Source organism: Ahaetulla prasina, chromosome 1 (assembly GCF_028640845.1).
Source record: "Ahaetulla prasina isolate Xishuangbanna chromosome 1, ASM2864084v1, whole genome shotgun sequence".
NCBI classification, from domain to species: Eukaryota; Metazoa; Chordata; class Lepidosauria; order Squamata; family Colubridae; genus Ahaetulla; species Ahaetulla prasina.
The window spans coordinates 276,269,780-276,294,040 of NC_080539.1; the positions used below are offsets into that span (position 1 = coordinate 276,269,780).

The 24,261-nt window shown below is 35.8% G+C and overlaps 1 protein-coding gene across 1 annotated transcript in view; it reads right to left on the reverse strand.

Annotated features, from left to right (window-relative positions):
* SPON1 (spondin 1) overlaps nt 1-24,261 on the reverse strand; it is a 388,936-nt gene that overhangs the window by 207,637 nt on the left and 157,038 nt on the right. Inside the window, exon 6 of the mRNA XM_058160540.1 lies at nt 22,372-22,520. Coding sequence (XP_058016523.1) covers nt 22,372-22,520 — 149 coding nt within the window. The remainder of the gene's footprint in view (nt 1-22,371; nt 22,521-24,261) is intronic.

Genomic DNA, 24,261 nt, shown 5'->3' on the forward strand with positions numbered 1-24,261 from the left:
ACCCCTGCTGCAAGGGCATCAGTGTTTTGGAAATTATCTTTATTTAACAAGTTTAAAAACTGCTTTGCAAATGAAATTATTGTGCTCCATCAATGTCACACTGCAGACTTTGCCCTTAAAGACTAGAAAACCGCTCTTAGGCAATTAAATTAAAAATTAAATGAAACAATAATGAAACCTCTGCCCAAACAATGTTAAAAATATGTATCAAGGGGTTTATAAAGGAAACTCTATAACATTAGGAGTTTGAAGATGTTGTCTAAACATGGTTGAGGGCTTAAAAAGAAAAATACACTTCTGGTAATCTTTTGTCCTTTCAATTTCTGTTTATTTATAATTACAAACATTGCTGTAGCTTTATAGTTCAGGCTAATTTCCCTTTTTATATCATATATTTATTTATTAATCACATTTATATACCGCCCTATCTCCCGAAGGACTCAGTTGCACATTAGAACTGATTGGCACCAGATTTTTATTGATTTTTAATGTTTTAAATCATTGTATAGTTTTAAGTGATTTGGTGGTGGTTTTTTTTAAATTTTTGATTGGGAGCTTCACAGAGTTGGTTGAAAGATGGGCAGCTACAGTATATAAATGTTTTAAATAAATAATAAAATAAATAGATACAAAATAATATGTTTAGTTCAGTTTTAACCTTACACTTCTCATGACTGAAACTATAGTCACTCATGTCATCATTATCCATCCAACTTGGAGTCATTCTCCATTCATATATATATATTTCCCATCTCCACCTGTCTTATTTCCTATTAGATGATGTTTTTAAAAGAATGGATGATTGAAGTTATATCTTTCATGAAATTCTGTTTCACAACATCCCCTGAGTATGGTTCTTACTTTTTGTCTACCTGCTCATCTCTAGGGTACTGTCTCTGCTTTTCAGTTAGTTTTATAGAAAGAGGTCTTATATTCTGCTTGAGGCATTAAGCTTTTCATTCATGTAGTTTAACTCATAATATGAATGTGAAACTTTTATTGGTTCAGAATTTCAAATGTTTTGTTTTCTTAGTTCTTTTAAGCATTACAATCTTTTCCAAACCTGTGTCAGCCTTTTTCAAGAAAAGCAAATGTCTTTTGACATCTAATTAACATAATTCACCACCACTTCCTTTTTTAAAAAAGATCATCTTAGCCCAACATTAATATTTTTGGCAACTTCTATAAAAATCAGGTTAACTAGCTATGTACCAGTTGCCTGAAGTCAATAGAATTCATTCTTCATTTCAATTTACATCAAGTGCAAAATGTGACTGTATTAGTTCAGATTCTGTGTGATGCATCAAAAGTTTGACCTTTATATAAAAATTATTTCCTTCATACAGAAATATTTTTTATCAGAGAGAAGGTTATCATTAGAGTCTTTTATCTGATATGCTGTTTTCCTCTGTGAAAGATGCTTTATGTATGGTAAAACACAAAATCATTGGTGTTTTGAAATGAGAACTGATATGTGAAACTGTTGCTACTTTGTTGTACTCTACAGTAATTACCTTGTCACAAGTATCTACCCTTTTAAAAAAAATAACATTAAAGGATTTTACTTCTCTTCACAAATCTATTGGAGAATCTGATTCACTAGCAGGCATCAGGTTCTGCAAAAATAACTCAAATGGCTTATATAACCCTCCATTCTCAATGTTTCAGAAGCATTTCTGTTCTCATGAAAGACAACAAACAAATCTCTTCTCAAAGAAGAATTAGCCATTAGAAGAATTTTAGGTTTCCTTGCTAAAGTGTCCAGCAAAGATTAAAAACAACTTTCATGCAGTTGATTTGATCGAATACATAACTGACTAACTGGACCAGAAAGAAGGTTTTCATTTTTTGGAGTATGGGTAGGAAAAGAGTTCCTTCAAAAGAATATCCAGCTGAAATGATGCTGCATGAATGAACAGCATCCAGCTATTCCATGCTATTCCAGCATGGTCCTGGAATAGCAAACCGTTAGCAAATTTTACAAAAAGACACAATGGATATTTGGGAGATGTTTTGAGTTTTTACATTACTACTTTGATTTTTTTCCCCTCTGAATTTTACGCATTGGTGCAGGCCCATTTAACACCTGAACACCATGGGGTGACCACATGCTTCATCTCCAAGAGACAAACATGTGTTCATTACATATCCATCAAAGCAAAGCCTGACATGGCCAACAGTGGAGCAAAGTCCTGTTCAGTACTCTTCCAGAGTTACAAATGACAGCAATGTACTTAGCATATGAAAGAAACTGATTTCAGTATTTGTGTTACATCCAGAAGAGCTGTGTGAGTGCCAAGTGCTTATTAAGGTTTACAAATATTTTGACAAGGTCAGGCTTTGCTTCCAAAGAGTCTAGACAACTTTATGTTCTTAGGAACTAATTGCAGAGCACTGCTAAATGTGAACCTCTCATATCGTGCAACTGCCAGGTTACACTTGGTTTCAACAACCAACACATATCAGACATAATACATTATGATAAGAGTGACATTCGGAAGTATTTTATAAGAAGAAAGATCAGTCCAAATTGCACTTCAAATTCTCAAATTCTCATGTTTTATACCTTTTCCAATGTCATGCATATACATGTACAAACTAATGCAAATCTTTGGTTACTTTTAAAGTTGTACAAATAATAGTTTTGTACATCATCTTAATGGCTGCTTTCCAAAAGACAAACTCTGGTATTAGGAGTGGGAAGGGGAGGCCGAGACCTTAAACAGTGAGATTAGTGATTACTGATTTAAACTCAAAACATTCATACTACATTCATCTTGTTCCTTAAATCCTTTCCTACAAACCTCCCGATGGTTGGGGGAAGGAGGCTGAAAATCTGAAAATTATGCTTCTGCCTACTCCACAAAACTGATGATAGATGATCATAACTTTTCTCCTCTAGTTTAAATTATCTGGGCTAGAGTATTGAGGTTATCCTGCACAAGGGTATTTGTGTATAAACATATACCCCCATGCAGAGTGGCAGATCATATGCTCTTTTATTTCTGAATGAAAAATCTAGCATTTAAAATGTGTAAAAACAATTGCAGTGTGCAATTCCCTGTACAGTAGGTTCTACAGTTAGATTACTAAGACTACCACTTACATATAAAATTTTTGGGTAGGCGTCAACTGTATAAAAATTAGAATGCAAGTAACCTTCCCTGGTTGATGAAAGACAAAAGTTCCCAGCTGCCTTTAAATCATAGTCCATTACCTATTTCTTATTTGACCTATATCTTCTTGGCTTTTCTTGTTGAGTTTTTTTTCTGAACTCATTAAGATAACATCTTACAAAGATATTTTTTTAACTTGATATGAATATATTCCTCATTCTCCAATGGTTCCAAGATATTCCTTACCATCAGGATTGAGATTAATGGCTTACTTTTGTCTCTCTCTTTTTCCTCTCCAAGGCCGTACATGTATCTGTCTTGAAATAAATATGGACACATTCTTAGCAGAGGGAGAATATAACTGATCTAAACTCTTCTTGCTATACATATAAAACCACAAAGTGACATTCCATCAGATTAGGATTTGACAGCAATTCCATGGTTGATTGGCAAGCATTTCCAGTGCTTAATCCTGCAACAATAGAAACCAGAAAAACAACAAATAGGATTTTGTGTATTTGTGTGCAAAGCCACTTGTGAACAACTACTTTTGCTACTGGACCCAAATTCTTGAGTTCAGCATCTTTAGAGAGGCACTTTATTCCTTAACTCTTTCATTTTCACCAGCCTCCCCTAAACATATCTTGAAAGCAGGACACTGTCTCATAAATTGATTGCAAAATAGATCTTGTAAACCTAGCCTCTATTTTCCAATGTATTATACCCTTCTGAAATTAAAGGTTCAAGATTAAAGCACCTAAAATAGTTACCGGTAAGTCTCTAGCAATAAATGTTTAAATTTATATTTCTTATTTATATAGTTTATCCCTAGGGCCAGTATAAAAAATGATTTTTAAAAATCCACTTTCTCCCTTCCCCAGTTTAAAACATTCCTCAATTATCCCTGATTTTAAGAGGGGTGGGGAATGCAACCTTTTTAATTCTTGTGTGGTTTCCATATACAATACGTATTTCTCAATCAGTTTATTACAGTCTTGTATTACGTATTATAAAAGAACTATTTTGCCAACCAATCTGTGTATGAAAATGGAAGCTATACCATGTAAAAAAAACACTGATCTAACCCATTTTTACAATCTGCTTTTTGATTGGAAACTGCAGTAGAAAACTAATTAGGAAACTCTGTGTGTGTGTGTGTGTGTGTGTGTGTGTGTGTGTTGATATTTCCAGATATTTAGTTGTTTTACTAACCCAAACATGAGTTCTCTCTGGCTGAGAAATTTATTCAGACTTATTGCGCTCTCCCCCTACCAATTAGAGACTATACTAACCACTGAACCAATTTTAAGTTTATTGATTGGAAGATGCAATTGCTCTGGCTGACAAAGTAAAACCCACAACACAAAGGTTATGCTCTATGAAGAACAGAAGTTTGCCAGGAATATAATTAGGTTCCTTCTATGACTGGAATCACAATAATAAATAAAGGGGAAATGTAGCATCCTGCTCTTTTGAAAAAAAAAATTAATGCACACATGTATACATAAGCAACAACAGAAAACGCCACATGATACGGCACAACGGAAAATATTTTGTTTTAGAACTTAGTTTGTCAGTTACATAATCGGTAGGAGTGGTTCCAATTTGCAGGCTCTCTAGCCCACACAATCTTTTATAGATAAAATAATGGTGGTTGGCATGCTGATAAGCAAAGCTCCCGCTTCTACAATTATCCTTATATCCAAGTATGTGCTGGATCCCAAAGGCTTTCTTAGAAATAAATATGATAGATGGCTGAAGCCCAGTGCTTTTGTCTTGAAAGGGCCCCTCAGCAACAGAAGCGAGATGAACCCATAGGCACAGTGTGGAGTATTCTGTAAACAAAATAGCATTTTGCTGAGTTGATGCTTGGAAACTCATTATGCCCCTCAGTGGCAATTACTTTGTAAAAGGAGCAGCCTACCCAGCAGCAACTTTTTCAAAAACCCACATCACATTACTGAAATTCCCATCGGTTTCACAAGCTAGGAAATCTCTCTTTTTTAAAGGGAGGAAGATCTTTTCAAAAATAAATGAATTGATTTTATCTTAGAAAGCACAATATTTCCTTATAACCAAAGAGTGCCTCATGCACCTATGTTTATTTAGTATCAGTATTTAAATCAGCCAAACTCTCAAAAACAGGAACATTTAGAAGGCTGGGTGTAGGAAAAACATCAGGAATCCATTAGATAGGATAAGATAGCCTTTATTGTCATGTTTTTTTACTGCAAGCACATTGGCACACATTAAAAATGAAATTCTGTTGCCGCTCTCAAAAGTAAGTATATATCTACGTATAACCATACATAACACACATATACACATAACAATAGCAATCGCACTTAGACTTATATACTGCTTCATAGTGCTTTTACAGTCCTCTCTAAGTGGTTTACAGAGTCAGCCTATTGCCCCCAACAATCTGGGTCCTCATTTTACCTACCTCAGAAGGGGGGAAGACTGAGTCAACCTTGAGCCTGGTGAGATTTGATCTGCCAAACTGCTGGCAGCTGGTGATCAGCAGAACTAGCTTGCAGTACTGCACTCTAACCAATGCGGCACCGCAACACATGATATATTACAGTGGTGGGATTCAAGTAATTTAACAAGCGGTTCTCTGTCCTAATGATTTCTTCCAACAACCAGTTTGCCAAACTATTCAGAAAGTTAACAACTAGTTCTCCTGAAGTGGTGCAAACTGGCTGAATCCCACCACTGGATATATATACACACATACACACTCAGTGGTGGGATTCAAGTAATTTAACAACTAGTTCTCCCAGGGTCAGGTTGGTCATTGTGGGAGGCATGGCCCATTCCCATCCTCCAGCTCCACTTCACATGCGGGCCCAGCCTCCCACGATGGCCAACCTGACCCTGGGTGAACTGGTTGTTAAATTACCCCCCCCCCAATTATCAAAGTGGATCCTGGGTGCCGTGCTGCAATGAAGAAACAGGAAATGGAGCAGCCAGCACAAGAGAAGGAGGAGGAGCAGAGAGAAGAAAGAGCAAAAGCAGCCTCCTCCTTCCCTCGGACTGGCTGCTCCATTGCCCATGTCTTCATTATTATTATTATTATTATTATTATTTATTTGATTTTTATACCGCCCTTCTTCCGAGGGACTCAGGGCGGTGTACAGGCAACAATAAAATACAAAACACCACAATATACAATTTAAAATACGAATTAAAAAAACTTATTATAATTAGCCTAGAACCTTAAAATTTATAAAACCAAACCCCATTTAAAATTAGTAGAAAATTTAAAATCGATAAAATTTATGTAATTTAAAATTTAAAATTTAAAATATAAAATTTAAAATTTAGGCCAGCCCCGCGCTGCGCTGCACTGCAGAGCTTGCCCCACCCACCACCACCCAGATGCCCTCGCTTTCCCCAAGCCTTTTTTTGCCTACCTGATTTCCAGCTCTGTTGCATTTCTCCATTGTGTTTCTCACTGTCGTTTGCAGGGAAACAAGTTTGTGGGACTAAAAAAAAAAAAAGTTCAATCAATCAATTCCAACTTCATGAGATTTTTTTTTTTTGCAAGAAGTTATAATTGATTGATTGATTGATTGAACTTTTGTTTTAGTCCCACAAACTTTTGTTTCCCTGCACACAACGGCGAGAAATGCAACGGATAAATGCAACGGAACTGGAAATCAGATAGGCAAAGAAATGCTTGGGGGAAGCGAAGATATCTGGGTACCAGGCACAGAAATGGTGCCATTTCTCTCCAGCAGCTGCCCAGGCCCACCAGAGGGAAGGCCAATATCTACTGGCACTTAAACATGGTGGCTTTTCAGATCTGGCTGGGAAGAGGAAGCCGGCATGGTGCTATAGGTAGGACACCCACTTGCTTCAGTACTCTACCTGACCCTCTGGCATTCTGCAAGCACTTTGGCCCTGGGCTGCAGCTTTATGTGCAGGCTCCTCCCCTGCCACCTGAGACTGTTTTCACCTGAATAATGTGATCGAAGGTTTCCATCTCTCCTGACTTGGATTTTTGAGGAGGCTTTTTTTTCTGCCTGGAAGGAAGTTGAACGAAAACCAGATGTGTTCCAGAAAACACAGATTTTCCGGAACACATCTAAATGGTTTGCTGAACTCAGCAAAAAATTAGGTATCAGTTCTACCAAACCAGTGTGAACCAGTTGAATCCCACTACTGCCTTCACACCACCCCCACACACACATTAATCACTGTCTATTTTGAATAATAACGGAAAGAGGAAACTTGAGAATTCACAAAGTTGATGCTATATGGAACAAAACTGTGATTGAATCTAGTTGTTCTGCTTTGGATACCAAGAAGCCTCCTCCTAGAAGGTATGAAGGAAATCAGGTCATGAAGAGGATGTGTAGTTCCCTAGAAAATACTGTGGACATGGCTAAAGTAGTTCTTCCACTGAGCCGTAGTGGCACAACATTTAGAATGCAGTACTGCAGGCTAATTCTGCCAACTGACACAAGTTTGATTCTGGCTCAGCCTTCCATCCTTCTGAGATTGGTAAAATGAGGATCCAGATTGTTTGGACAATATGCTGACTGTAAACCACTTAAAGAGGCCTGTAAGCACTATGAAGTGATGTATAAGTCTGAGTGCTATTGCTATTCCTAAATAAATACCAATTAATGCAGTCTTCATCCTTTCCATTCCAACAAGCAAGGAGAACGTTCAGGTTTTGAAAATCTTACAACAATAAAAAGCAAGAAATGCTTACAACAATAAAAAGCAAGAAATGCAAAGAAGTGTAAACAAAACGGAAGTAAAATAATAGAACAATAAAATAAACAACAAAAAAAGAGAAAACATCAATATGATAACAGAAGATGGATGGGTGGAGAGTAGAGAATGAGAGGGGTGGTGGAGTCTGTCATCAATCCAGCAATCATTTCCAGTTGGAACAGGACCATTGGGTCCCTCAGGATGTGTAGTAACCTTTTAACAACTAAAAACTTGTATGCTAACAGATCGTATTAGGGAAAAGTAATTAACAATATGCACATGACTTTTTACATGGATTTTAAAAAGCATTATAAAGAAATTACCAGCTTTACTTTTGAGATCTGACCAAATGTACTTATATGATTATTTCTTTCTGATTCTTATTATGAATTTGGGAAATACATTTGTCTCCTTCACTTCTACCATGTAAAATATTTCAGTACATAATTGGTTGTATCTACAAATTTTGACAGGTGAAAAAATTGCATGCTGATTTGACACACCATGAACACTATATTTGGTTTATAACATAAATGTTATTGGTTTCCCTCAGAAATTGGGAAGAATTGCAGTCATGGCCTTATAGAAGAGCAATAACAAGTTGCTTGCCTCATTAATTATTGTTTCACACAACAGCCAAGACTCTAGGATGAAGAAATGAAGATTTTCTTTCCTCAGCTCATGATATTCTGATCATTGCCAGAAATGTCTGAGGAATGGCCAAGAGAATGTCCACGCTCTGTGCATCATTGCTAATTAAATCATTTCCGATCATTTGGTAAAATTTACAAACATTTCAGTACTGCAAAGTCACATGGGATTGGAATGTGAATATGTAACAAAAAAGGGAAAGGAAACAATTGATGAGGAAAACAAAATACAGTTTCATTGGTTGTCTATAAGATGTTCCATGGAGGGCAAATTTTGCTTATCATATAAATCAAGCACAGCTTGCAAGCTAGACATTTATTCATATCCTGCCTTCATTATTTGTGATAATAATTCAAGATGGTGAACATACCTAATGCTCCTTCCTCCTATTTTCCACACAACAGCAACACTGTGAGATGGGTTGGGCTGAGAATGATTGGCCCAAAGTAACCGAGCTGGCTTTCACATCATTCATTTATTTTTATATTATAACTATGGAGATATAACTGATTAATTAGCTAATTAATCAATTCTGTACATCAGAATTAGTTTAAGCTCTCTCAGTACTTCTACTTACACCCTACTTCCATTCCTCCAGGGAAAAGAAATTTGGAAGTGCTGTATATGTGGAATCCTTGTAAAAGAATATTGCTTGATACCTTAATTCATATTAATTCATAGTTTGGTACAGTGATTAGGGGCATCAGTCCAGAAACTGCGAGATTGTGAATTCTAATCCTGCCTTAGGGACAAAGCCAGCAGGATAACTGTGGGCTAGTCACTTTCTCTCAGCCCTAGGAGGAACGCAATGACAAACCGCTCTGAAAAACCTTGTCAAGAACACTAAGGACTATAATCTAGAAGTCACTGGGAGTCAACATTGATTCAGAGGCACACACACAAACAAAAAAATGACACTGCATAGAAACATCTATATAGAATAGAATAGAATAGAATAGAATAGAATAGAATAGAATAGAATAGAATAGAATAGAATAGTTGGAAAGGACCTTGGAGGTCTCCTGGTCCAACCCCCTGCTTAGGCAGGAAACCCTACACCACTTCAAACAAATGGTTATCCAACATCATCTTAAAAACTTCCAGCATTCACAACTTCTGGAGGCAAGTTGTTCCACTGATTAATTGTTCTAACTGTCAGGAAATTTTTCCTTAGTTCTAAATTGCTTCTCTCCTTGATTAGTTTCCACCCATTGCTTCTTGTTCTACCCTCAGGTGCTTTGGAAAATAGCTTGACTCCCTCTTTTTTGTAGCAGCCCCTGAGATATTGGAACACTGCTATCATGCCTCCCCTAGTCCTTCTTTTCACCAAACTAGACATACCCAGTTCCAGCAACTGTTCTTTATATGTTTTAGCCTCCAGTCCCCTAATCATCTTTGTTCCTGTTCTCTTCGATGACAGTCAAATCTGAAAGAGAAAAGCTAAGAACCAGCATTTCAGTTTCAAAGCTGTTCATCTCATCTCATAATCATTATAGCTTTGCAGCCCTTCAGATTCATTTCTAAAAAAGAAACAACACAATTCCAGGACAAGAAAGGCACAACTGCTTTAAGACGTTGCAAACAGATACTCTCAAGATTCTATACAGTCTTACTATAGTGCCACTACACTGATTAAAAAGTTGATTGGAATCAAGAGCAACTGCTTTCACACTTTTGCAAGATGGATTTTTGTAATTTCTAATCCAAAATTGCACAATACTGTATGTAATTTCATTCACAGAGCCACTCTAGTCGCAATATATGAAGCCAGGTTTGTCGATGCTTCCCTGAATGAGAACATAAATAGATTAAATTACACCAGGCCTACAACTTTACTGAGCACTTAAAAAAATCTGCTGTAGAATACAAAGTGAACAAACAGCTCAACTCTTTCTACCTCAACATTCTTTGAACTGGGCATGCCCAGATCTATGATCTTCCTCAGGATAATCTCAGCAGTGATCATGCTGTCATTCAAAACTCTGGGAACTGAAGTTCATAATTCTGGAGGATTCTCTGGATGGAGAAAACCATCCTACCTTTTAAACCAACAGGTAGAAGGATTTCTTCTTACCGTCATGGATTCTTTCACCAAGGAGTCCATATTCCCAAAAGATCCAGTTGCATGAAAGGTCCTAATATTTTATTTTCAACAAGCTGATCAGATTCTTTGAGAACTATAGCAACATTAAAAGATATCCCACAAAATTTTGCTTAACTCTCACCATATATTGGCAACTTTAAGGGATTCTGAAGTAGAAAAATAATGATCTGAACTGAGTGGTGATATTTTGCCAGTCAATATTGGGTTCATTGCATCAATATTGGGTTCATTGCATGAAATCCAGTATTTTAAAAGATAGCAATTTTCAATAATGATACAGATTTTAAAGTGCAAATTGGTGGAGACCTTCCATGAAAACCAGAAAAATAATGAAGGCTTTGATTCCTGTCCAATTGTTTTTCAAGTATCCCAGTCTTCTATCTAGTATACTCATTTATGCTACATAAACAGATAAACTCCACTTGCTTCTCTATAACAACAATCAACATAATTTTTTCATTCCATCTCAGTTACTGTATATACTAAGATGGTGGGGGGGCTCCTTTCATTACAATCTGGTTCACCTGAAAGGCTTCAATGCTATACTTACTTTTCTGAGAATAAATCCCATTGAAATCAGTGGGACTTTTAGATTAACATACTTGCCTCTCTTTCAATCATATCCCTTGATTAGCAAGAAATTTTGCAGAACTTCTCTTGAGGGTACTGTTTCTGCACCAGTACTTCAGTTTGGCTTATATTGTCCCAGGGCAATCTGAAATTTATGTTCATACAGCAAGCTGTGTTCAAGTGGTTTTCCTGCTGCTGTTTTCCATCCCCTCATATCATCTCAGAAAGTATTAAAAGTATTTGTATTAATTACATGATACATTCCTAATCCAAATCATCATTTTGTTTTAAGTAAGAAAAATTTATGGAGGTTAAACACAATATACAGTAATTACTGAGAGCTATTTTTCTTAAGGGACTTAGAAACAGCTGAGACGAGCTTGGGCAAATGCAACATATTCAGGAAGTTTCTAATTTTAAAATATTTGTCCCCTTCATGCTGCAGCTGGATTTAAATTCTTATGCGTTTTGTGCAACAGCACAATACTTTGTGTCTTAACTATATCCAGGCTGTAATCAATGAAGTTTCACAAATGAAACCAATGAGAGTGTTTCAAATATCAGGAAGACATCTATTACTTGAGAATAAAACAGTGGTGGGTTGCTACTGGTTCACACCAGATCAGGAAAACTGGTAGCAGCGGTGGCAGCAAGAGGCTCCGCCCACCCATCCACCCGGATGCTTCTGCGCACGCACAGAAATGCCATGCGAGTACACACGTGCGCACGAGCAAACTGGTAGTGACAGAATTTGGAACCTGCCACTGGAATAAAAACTTAAAATAGAACAAGCATTTTGGGAAAAGATTAAAGAGAATTGCAGTACCTCTCCCTATTATTCTACTTTTCAGCCTGTTTCAGAATAAATGTGACAAGTATTTGTCTCCTAAAACTTGCTGCAATATCATATTAAGGACCAGTTCAAACACAATGTAGTTCTTCCATATACATAATTTTAAAATAAGAAGAAAAATGAACTAATCATATGCATAATGTGATTGCTAAAGCCAGCTAAATGTTCTTAATTGAGGATGGAGGAATAGATAACAAAACTTGATTATCATCCACTAATGTTCATCGTTCTCCATTAGAGGGCATTATATTAATTGAATCATTAGGTAAAATCTCCTTCAAGTAAAATTCAGTTTCTGGAGACTTCATGAACACAATAATGTAGCTTTCTTGATAACAATATGGAAGTGATTTTACTTATTTTCTTACCCCAGATGTTCAAGTCTGGAGGTTTTACACCCAAGTATTTATGGGCTGTTTTGCTTCCTATCTCCAATCAATTTCTTAGGACTATGTGGGATAGTACTTTTTTAGGACATTAAAAGGTAGATGGACTAATGGAAAACAGATGGTTCATCTTGCTCAAGAAGAACTATTTTCTGCCACACCAAGCCATCATCAGACACTGCCATTTTTCACAATATAAATAATGAAATCCCAACCATTCTGTGTTTCTTAGTATATATACAAGCAAAACAAAAATAATGTGTGACAACGATACACGGCAGGATTTACAAATAAAATATTTACTACATTTTAAGCAGCTCAATGGTTTCTGTTTAAAGGTAAAGATTCCCCTCGCACATATGTGCTATTCGTTCCTGACTCTAGGAGGCAGTGCTCATCTCTGTTTCAAAGCCAAAGAGCCAGCGCTGTCCGAAGACATCTCCCTGGTCATGTAGCTGGCACGACTAAATGCCAAAGGTACACAGAACGCTGTTACATTCCCACCAAAGGTAGTTCCTATTTTTCTACTTGCATTTTTTACGTGCTTTCGAACTGCTAGGTTGGCAGAAGCTGGGACAAGTAATGGGAGCTCACCCTGTTACGTGGCACTAGGGATTCGAACCGCTAAACTGCCAACCTTTCGATTGACAAGCTCAGCCTCTTAGCCACTGAGCACCGCGGTTTCTGTTTAAGTAAGCCAAATACAGGTTTGTGGACTCATTTCAACTCAATTCATTTTTGGTATGCTTTGAAATACATAAATTAATTCCATGTAATGATTATTACCTTTATAAAGCTAACACGAGGGATCCCAAATAGTTTATGTGCTTGATTTCTCAAGTATTCATCATATGACAATATGGAAACCAAGTAAATAAGGGACAAATACGTGACTAATGTTCAGATTCTGCATTGGAAAAAGAGAATTATTACTTGTTTCATTTGTTTTCCTTACCTCCACGATCATCTTGCCCTCAGCTGTATATGTACACTTAAAACATCTCTAAAAGAATGTATTTAAAAATGAAAAGAATTCAACCAATTTTAAACTGAAATGAGGCAATACATATTTATATAAAATATCAATGGTGCGATCCAGCTAAATAAAGGAGCTCCATTTTAATCTGTTTCCAATGTTAACAAGTTTGGGCAATGTCTAATGGCCAGGGGATACCATTTCATAATAAAGGGGTCACACAGAGAAGCCTCTCCTCTATTTTATACTATTTTCATACTAGGATATGCCAAAACACACTATTGCATATTGTGCATTCATTTTAAAACAGTAACAAGCACCATTGTCAATAATTGTTAGTGACCATCTTCAAAGCGCTCCATGGCTTAGGACCGGGGTATCTACGAGACCGCCTTCTGCCACCGATAGCCTCCCAATGACCTGTGCGCTCCCACAGAGTGGGCCTGCTCAGGGTGCCGTCGACCAAACAATGTCGGTTGGCGGCCCCCAGAGGGAGAGCCTTCTCTGTGGCAGCACCGGCTCTTTGGAACGAGTTACCTCCGGGGTTACGCCAACTCCCCGACTTCCGAACCTTCAAGCGGGAATTAAAAACTTTATTATTTAATCGTGCGGGACTAGCCTAAATGTATTTTAAATGTATTTTAATTATAGTTTTTAAATTTTAATGGGTTTTATGTCGGTTTTGACTGTTTTAGTAATTTGGCCAATTAATATATTTGTTTTAAATGTTTTTAAATTTGTTATTTATATTATGTGTATTTTTGTATTTTTAATATGGCTGTAAACCACCCTGAGTCTTTCGGGAGAAGGGCGGTGTAGAAATTGGATTATAAATAAATAAATAAATAAATAATTCTTTCTTCTTTTTACCCCCTGGTCTACTTTATCATTATACCTCATGAAGATTTCTTTGTAAAAATCTAATATGCACTTTGGCTCAACATATATTCTGGAATTCATTTATCTAGTTGACCTAACTTTATGGGAACCAATTTGAGATTTTATCCTACTACAATTCTAGCTTTTTTGTGGTGATTTGCAACACGTGTTCCACTATTTTTGATATTGACAAGGAGTGTCTTGAGGGGGAAAATAAATAAATGACTAAATATAGAACATAATGTACAGTCTATCCTGTAGCAGCTAGAAAACAGAGATCTACAAGAATATGGAATATGCAGAATATGAAGTGAATTTGCAATAATTTGCCAGTTTTTGAAAAGAAATCTTTCTCTATTGTTAATTTACTGAAATAAAGATAGGTTTGGGGAAAACCAGAATGGGGAGAGTGGTGAGATATTTGAACAGAACTTACCTACCTACCTTCCTGCCTGCCTGCCTGCCTGTCTGCCTGCCTTCCCATAAACCAGCATTTGGCAACAATTTTTGAATTATAGCTCAGGGTCACCTAATACTGCAAAATGGAGAGCAAGTAAATTTAATAATAACAGCTTGTAGGTTTCCATTAATAAAATTAAAACATCCTATAATCTTGATGTCTGTTCATCACAAATTAGTCTTAGAAGCCTTAAAATGTACATTTGGAAAGTATAATTACTCAACAATGCAGATGCATGTCAAAAAGGAAAGGACATGAAACTTTCAATAGCTATAGCTGTGATGTTACCGTATATAACCAGACATAATGTGTTACAGTCACTAAATTTCAAAGAAAATTTCATTTGAAACTAGGTTCTAATGTAGCTATTTATAAGTAATATATATACAGAATACAAATTATAGAAACTTGCATTCTCATAGTTTACAAATCAGAACTGAAACAAAGGCTGTTGCGATGAAAGCTAAAGAAACCTGTAATTAATGTTGCAAGGCATTAATCTTCAATCAATAACAAGCAGTCTAATTAATCATGCAAGCCCTTTTTCCAAGAAAATAAATTAAAGAAAAGAAAGAGAATTAAAATGTCCCCAGAACCTTAGGTTTTTGTGTGAAACAAAATAAACAGAAAACATTATATTTACTTTTCCAACAATATCATTTCATTATCAGAAGTAGAGATTTAAAAAAAAACCCACCAAATGTGTTAATGCTGATAAAAAGAAAATACCAAAATATATACACAAAAGAATTATTTTAAAAACATAACAGAAGTCGAGAAATAAACTGTAAATGATACTACAGGAAGTTATTTAAACTTGTTATTTAAACAATTCAATCTTAAATACATTTACTCAAAACAAAACAAAAAATTATTTAGTGGACCTTACTTCCAAGAAAGTGTGTACAAATTTCTCATAACATCCAATTGTCTTATTATTATTTTTTTGTTTACATTTATACCCCGCCCTTCTCCGAAGTCTCAGGGCGGCTTACAATGTATAAAGCAATAGTCTCATTCTATTTGTATATTTTCATATATTTGTATATTCTCATTCTATTTGTATATTATATTTCATTTATATTTACATTTTTTAAAAAAGAAATCTAAATCATACTTTTCATTTTCAACCTTCTACTTGAAAAGAATAATTTGGAATGATAAATTGGTAGAAAGATAGTTGACATATCCTTTCCTATATATCTCATAAAGTGCATAATTAGCAAACTATTTGCATAACCAGCCTGTCTAGACTTTACTGTGGCTGAAACTTGAAAAAGGTACTTTTCATATTTTTATATCCCCACACTGCACCTTAAAAATATTTTGATAAGATAAAGTATAATCCAGAGATATAAATGAAGAAACTGTACATGTGTTTTTTAAAAATACAATAATTTAATAATTAATTTTAGTGCTAATTGCAGATGACAAGACTGAGAAATCTTACACAACAGTATAACATTCAAAAACATTATAAAGCATTATAAAGCAGAAAAAGAATCTGTTATTCTCACTTCATTTATTTGCTTGTTTGCTTATATTTATTTTATGTGACCACATTCCATATGGATTTATAGAAGCATAAAAATGAAAAGTTACATTTTCATAACAGAAAAATAGAATAATATAGAAATAAAAATTCTTTAAACTGTCAGGTTAATCAGAAATAATGACAATAATAGGGTTTATAAGCTATATAGAGTACAGGTAGCCCTCGACTTAAGACCACAATTGAATCCAAAATTTCAGTTGCTAAGTGAGACAATTGTTAAGTGAGTTTTGCCCCAGTTTACAACCTTCCTTGCTACGGTTGTTAAGTGAATCACTGCAGCTGTTAAATTAGTAACATAGCTGGAAAGTGAATCTGGTTTCCCCATTGACTTTCCTTGGCAGCAGTTTGCAAAATGTGATCACATGACCCAGAAACACAGCAACCATCATAAATATGAATCAATTGCCAAGCATCTCAATTTTGATCATGTGACCACGGGGTTGATTCAATGGTCATAGTGAAAAACGGTCATAAATCACTTTTTCAATACTGTTGTAACTTTGGATGGGCACTAAATGAAGCAGGGGTCTCCAACCTTGACAACTTTAAGCCTGGAGGACTTCAACTCCCAGAATTCCCCAGCCAGCAAAGTTGGCTGGGGAATTCTGGGAGTTGAAGTCCTCCAGGCTTAAAGTTGCCAAGGTTGGAGATCCCTGAAATGAAGTGTTGTAAATCAAGGATTATCTGTACTTTTTATATTTAACAACTGCTCTTCTCTATCAGACAAACAATGTGTCTTGTCCACCTTTTTCTTTTCTGCAATACTCAATGTAAAGGAGAAAGAAGGAGTTGTAGCTTTCTCTTCCATTTGTTCTCTAACCACCATAGGAATTAACTGAAGTATATTTTCCTATTTACAGCTCATCAGCTGCAGTCCTGGCCAGAAATTCCAATTTAGAAGATAGTTGGGAATGTAATATATATGTGCTAAACATTGATTTATCCATGATTTCACCATGCTGGAGAGACAAGTGTAGATTGGCTTTATTGATTACTGAGCTACAGTTATAAATATAAGATCTCTCTGTCTCTAAACTCATTCCTAATCTAAAATCTAATCTATTTTACCAAGCTTAATGTAAAAGTATTATATTCATCTTCTATGACAAAAAGATTCAAAAAGAGAAAGAGAGAGAGAGAAAAGATTTCGTGTGTTGAATGTAACCTTTCCAAGGAGATTATAGGGGAAGAAAACTCAAACTCTGACTATATTCAGCAATTGCTCATCCAAAATGCAAAACAATGTCAGTCTATAGAAGCTGAATGAAGGGCATATTTGAGTTCCAGGTCACTAACTCCGTCACACGCAAATATCTTGTGGCAATGCTTGTGATCAAAGTAAAATGAAAATATACAATAAAGGTGTATTTTTTTCTCTGATAAACCCAAGGATAAGCTGACAAAATGAAAGTTATTTGAAGATTCCACTTTTCTGCCTAAATAACTACAAACATTTTATAAGAAAGATGAAAACTTAATTTAATACAAATAATTAATCAAAAATGAAAAGAAGTATGGAAAAAATATTACAGTTATCTTAAACCAAATAAAATAAAATAAAACGTAAGCTGCATATTTTGATAAGACCCATTTAAGATTTTCGAAGATTTTGGAAATAAAATAAAATAATGGTTCAAAACTGGACCATCAGCCTACCAGAATATATTTTTTTTGCTACAAAAACTGCTCTCTTGGGTAAACCAGACAGGAAATAGGATTAGATGAATTAAATCTACTTTATTGTAAGGCTAAATTAACAGAACCTTGCAAGTCTGAAGGCACGAACTTCTTGCCACCATTTTTAACCATCTGATCAATTAGGATGAGTTCTTCCTTTCTGACTGTTAAGTGACTGTAGGATTCTTCTGCAGTCTCTTTGTTACTAAGCAGAATCTTTTTCCTTTGTACTCCAAGATCATCCACACACTCCATTACAAAAACACATGAGAATTGATCAGGAAAGACTGTGTAGCTATATAGTCAAGCTGTAGGCAGCCAATTTGAGGGACCATCTTTCCCCATTTATTTCTACTCATCCAATTCAGTCAAGCAGAGTGGACATGCTTCAGGTTCCATCAGTCAAGGAATGCCAGTTTCTGCTGTGGTGCCCATCATACGGACAATAGAATAGAATAACAGAGTTGGAAGGGACCTTGGAGGTCTTCTAGTCCAACCCCCTGCTTAGGCAGAAAACCCTACACCACTTCAGACAAGTGGTTATCTGACATCTTCTTAAAAATTTTGTGTTGGAGCATTCACAACTTTTGGAGGCAAGTTGTTCCACTTATCGATTGTTCTAACTGTCAGGAAATTTCTCCTTGGTTCTAAGTTGCTTCTCTCCTTGATTAGTCTCCACCCATTGCTTCTTAGAATAGAATAGGATTTTTTATTGGCCAAGTGTGATTGGACACACAAGGAATTTGTCTTGGTGCATATGCTCTCAGTGTACATAAAAGAAAAGATACGTTCATCAAGGTACAACATTTACAACACAATTTTTTTTGTTCTACCCTCAGGTGCTTTGGAGAATAGCTTCACTCCCTCTTGTTTGTGGCAGCCCCTGAGATATTGGAACACTGCTATCATGTCTCCCCTAGTCCTTCTTTTCATTAAACTAGATATACCCAGTTCTGCAGCCGTTCTTCATATCTTTTAGTCTCCAGTCCCCTAATTATCTTTGTTGCTCTTCTCTGCACTCTTTCTAGAATCTCAGCATATTTTTTACATCGTGGCGACCAAAACTTAATGCAGTATTCCAAGTGTGGCCTTACCAAGGCATTATAAATTAGTATTAACACTTCACGTGATCTTGATTCTATCCCTCTGTTTATGCAGCCTAGAACTGCATTGGCTTTTTTGACAGCTGCTGCCCACTGCTGGCTCATATCTAAATGGTTGTCCACTAGGACTCCAAGATCCCTCTCACAGTTACTACTATTGAGCCAGGTACCAGCTGCACTATACCTGTGCATTTTGCTTTTCTTGCCTAAATGTAGAACTTGACTTTTTTCACTGTTGAATTTCATTTTGTTAGATGGCGCCCACTATTCAAGTCTGTCAAGATCCTCTTGTATCTTGAGCCTATCTTCTGGAGTGTTGGCAATTCCTGCCTGTTTGGTATCCTCAAAGATTTCCGCAAAGACTTCCCAGAATGGGCTTGACCTTGCTGGCCTTTCATAAAGTCCTAAAGACCCGGGCTCACAACTATGTGCAGACACTCATTTCATAGTTGTATTAGTGATGATGGGGTATTAAATATTTTTGGCTATGTATTTTAATTGTTATGTTATTGATGTTGTTTTGATTTGATTTTAATTTTGTTGCTTCCCAAAGCTACTTATTGAGCTGGGCAGCCATACAAATTGAATAAACAAATATACAAACCAACCACCCAGAAACCCCTCCCACCTCCCACCACCAGTTTTGCAGTTCCTAAATGCCCGCCAAGGTATTAAGGAAATAGACCACAGAGGAAAATAAAACCACAAAGCCAAAAGGCCATTATCACTACCAGGGGGAAAAAAAGATACATGGGGATAATCATTAAAAAAAGAAAAAGAAAAGAGAAACAGAATCATCTAATGGAAATGGCAGCGCTTTCAGCAGGAAAGAGAAACCAAATAAAAATCATGGTCTCTGAAGCTATGTAAAATTGAGTACTATAGATTTAAAATGAGACCCCAAAGCCAAGGCAAGTAAACCACTACAATCATACCAGGGGTGATATCCAGCAGGTTCTGATAGGTTCTGGAGAACCGGTAAGTGGAAATTTTGAGCAGTTCGGAGAACTGGCAAATACCACCTCTGGCTGGCCCCAGAGTGGGGAGAGATTGGGGATTTTGCAGTATCCTTACCCTGCCATGCACACCAAGCCACACCCACCAAGTCACACCACGCCCACTAAGCCACGCCCACAGAACAGGTAGTAAAAAAAATTGGATTTCTCCACTGAATCTACCCACATAAAGTAATTCATAAATCAGGGTCCTGAAGCCAGGAATTTTTACCATTTGTATCCAAAGGCAGGCTGCTCTGGATCCTGGTGACAGCCTCCATAATTAGTAGTGATTATTGCAGAGATGTCTTTGACATATCTAGCACCTAATAATTAATGAAATATGATCCTTTTCCATGCTTTCTTGCTCTGCCAAATGATAACCAGAAGAATGAAGCAAGTACAGGAGACCTCCAAATCTGGTACCATACAGTACTCAACATTGGGCAAATGGAAGGAGAAAGAGAGAATGAAGATACTGAGATGCTATTCTATGTGCAGCTACACATTGTCTTTATTTTCTGGTTAAGCAGAATACATGTTATGTACCTGAGGACATTGAAAACAAAAATCACACTAGAAGCACTGTATCTCACTTTAATAGAAAAGTACCATCCAGCACTGACATTTTTTCTGCTTAGGTGAGCTGTCTTGGAGAAGACCAAGAAAATTCAATTATTCATTCATTTCACATTTGATACATAAAATGAATGCCTATTTAAATTCACTCCAGAAAGTTTTAGTTCAGGATGCATTTAGCAATAAAACCTTTGTATAGCCTGAGGGAATACTCCAATCTCTGCTCCCTGAAACACAGACCAACTCTCTTTAAAGACACACACATACACAAAAAGCCACAAATGCATCTCAAATATTAGAATCTAGCCTTTAGATGAAGAATGGCTTCAACTGCTGTGCAGCTTTTGCTACTCTGCCATTTTCTGATCACCCATCCTTTATCTTTATTTTTACTACAATCCAACAAATTATTTTCCTTCCTTTGCTGTTGCCAGAACATCAGATTCAGAATGAAGCCATTATTATTTATAAACTTATTTACAGATATATTAAAAAAATGTACATTTTCTTTTACTTATGGCCTTTAATAGACTTTAATCTTTTTGTGGCTCCTTTGCCTGCAGGATAAAAATCAATTGATGTGACCTCTTTCCCAACATTGCTTTTTAGGAAAATATTTTCAAAAATGTGGTACCCACACCTAAAAGATAGAAGAGAAAATGTATGCGAGCTCTAGGATATTTTTCCCAGCATATGCATTCTCAAAATATGAAGTTCAAATAGGGCCTGCAGTTTAAATATGAATGTTTAATTACTATTGCTGTATCCTTCAAATAGGAAACACAATAAATATATGCAAAGGGTATACATGCCACTTCCAACCATGTTAGTGTTAAGAATGCTGTAATATTAATATTTGGAGCTTGAGGAAAAACTGGCTAAAGTCAAATCTGATGTAAATTTCATCATGCAAACAACTGAATCAACCATATTTCTTACTGGTTCAATGGAGATTATTAGCGACAATAAAGTTTGGCAAATAAATGCTGTATGATTTTTTTTCCTAGATAGACTTTTTTCCCCCATAAAAATATGCTCTATATCTTAAAGGCAGAATTAATTGCTCAACAGAAAGCAGTTTGAGATCTTTTTTGAAGCTAAATGGAACCGAAATCATAGATAAAATGTAGAAAAGAACTTGTCATTTAGATAAAATCTGATGCTTCAACCAGTTCAGCCTATAACAATTGTTGCTATTAATTCACTTCAGACGTGATACCATACTAGAAAATAATATGAGAATTTAAGATTTACAGTCCTGATTGCAAACTTCTCCCACGCCCTGCACACCATCTGCCATCACATTTTTTTTTTGTTTCCTTACAGACCCTCCCTTCAATATGAGATGGTCGCTCACTTGTAATGATTTTTTCTGTGTATTTTTAAAATGCTTAAGTTAATTCAAACACTGATGTCAGGGGGAAAAAAGCAACGTTAAAGATGTTATATAGCAACTCCTAACTTAAACATACAGATAAATTCTATGGTTCAATATTGCACTATGAACAGCATAAATTGGAACATAGCCTAAAGAGAATATTTAATGACATGTTACATGTTAAAATCCTGTAATTAACTTAGAAAACTGTAATTAACTTAGTTAAAATTTCCTAGAATAGATACTGACAATCTTCATAACAAAACATCTCAATTCTTCTCCTTTAATTACTTTAATCTTGCTGCCAATCTGAGTCACAATCCTTTTTCTTGTTTTAATAGATTATATGATATATTACCTGTTGCCTAATTTCTTCTTCCATTTTAACTGGGGATCCAAGCTCTGCAACTTGCTTCACCCCTTCACTTGCATATCCTCCATATTCCCAAAGAACATAGTTTTTCGAATGAGATCCACCAATAATTGCAGACCAGTGGTTGGCTCGTCCTTTAAAAAGAGAAAGAACCTTTTAAGAGTCTATCAAAAAGCGTGCAGTATATTGATAAAAGCTATTGCTTCATCTACATTTGCAGGATTTCTTTCTGAAGATACTTCCTGGAAAATAGTGCATAGTTTTTATTGACATTGTTTAAACTTAAGGCTTTTAAGAAATCGTTGTTAAATTTCTATCTGTATTTTTAACATTGACAATTGCATTCAGTGTAGAGCTTCCAAAATGCTACCCTTTGAAACTACTAAACAAAAGAAGCAGGTATTTTTAAATATAAAGGCATTTTATGATTTAATAATTTAAACATTGTTACAAGCAGGTTACATTTTTTTAAAAATCAAATGTGAAAAAGTGAATTTAGAAGGATAAGCAATACTAATCAGAATTGCAACTTCAAAGTTTCTTATGTGTAAGACATTCTTCATTTTATTGGCTTAGCTATGAACCCTAAGGAAGTCAGTGTATAGTCTGCAGTAACATGCAATTCCTGGTACTGGAAAAGATAAAGAAACAGTCAGCACCTTGGACAGCATAATACACTGTTCAATGACACTTTCTTTTAACCAGAAGACTTACTGCACCAACTAATGTCAGGCAAATGAGGCTATAAGGAACATAATTTCTGACTGTTATGGACTCTGATCCTTGAAGACTCTTCAATCATTTCTAAATCTTCTCAATGTTGCTTCTTCAGAGTGAAGAAGCCAGATCAGGTTTATCCTGTGAGGTTGTAATCAGACTATATTTTAAGGTTGGGAAATTGTAGAGTCAGATAATGACCAATGTCCTTGAGTAGGATGGCATGCTATTTCTAGGACTTCAATTTTTTTCCAAGACCTTTCTTGGATTAAGGAAACAAGAAATTATAAAATATTGAATTAGGGAGGCAAATTAATTTCATAAACTAATGTGAAAGAAAGCAAAATATGTCCAATCAGGATAATCCTGCTTTGAACAGGGTAGTCCTGTGCAGTTATCTGGGTCCTTGCTCTGAGCACCCTCAATTGAGATTATCACTTTACTTCCATTTAGGAAGCAACAAGAAAAATGAGATAACTTGCTTAGAAAGATCAGAAATGTAATGACCCATTTCTAAATATCATTAGGAAAAATTATGAATAAAGATATAACAAGAGACAGGCTACTGGCAGGCAAATGTGTCTAAAGATAAAGAATATACAGTAAGTGGAAGTATCAAGACTGCTGCAGAGACTCTAATTGCCGCCTATGATTTTATGACTATTTTATCTATAATAGTATTTTAGCGATACTTTTCGAGATACCCCTATGTGAATTATTTAGAATGCAATTGTCCTAACCTCTTATCATAGTTCTTGTTATCTATGAAAGCTGTAGACCTAAAATTCTGTAGACCTTTATTATGATTATCTTTATTGGTTAAGAGCAGGGGTTTGAATTTGACAAATTGTGAGTTGAATGCATTATAATGTGAAAAGGTTTTTTGCATTTTAATATTCGTTCTCAGATGAAATCTGGGAAAAATACATATTGGCATATTTCAGTGGCCTTCTAAAGCTATTGTATTCCAAGGATGCAAATTGCAAACCACCAGTTCCTCTAAAATACTATGGGAGAGGGAATAAATTAATATTGTGAATATTCATGCACGCAGTCTCTAAGTATGTGTTTATAAGTATGCAGTCTATTTGTCAGTGTGGAAATCAGTTTCACTGAAATCACTGCAAGCTAGTTTCTATTAAACTTGCTTAGGATTCA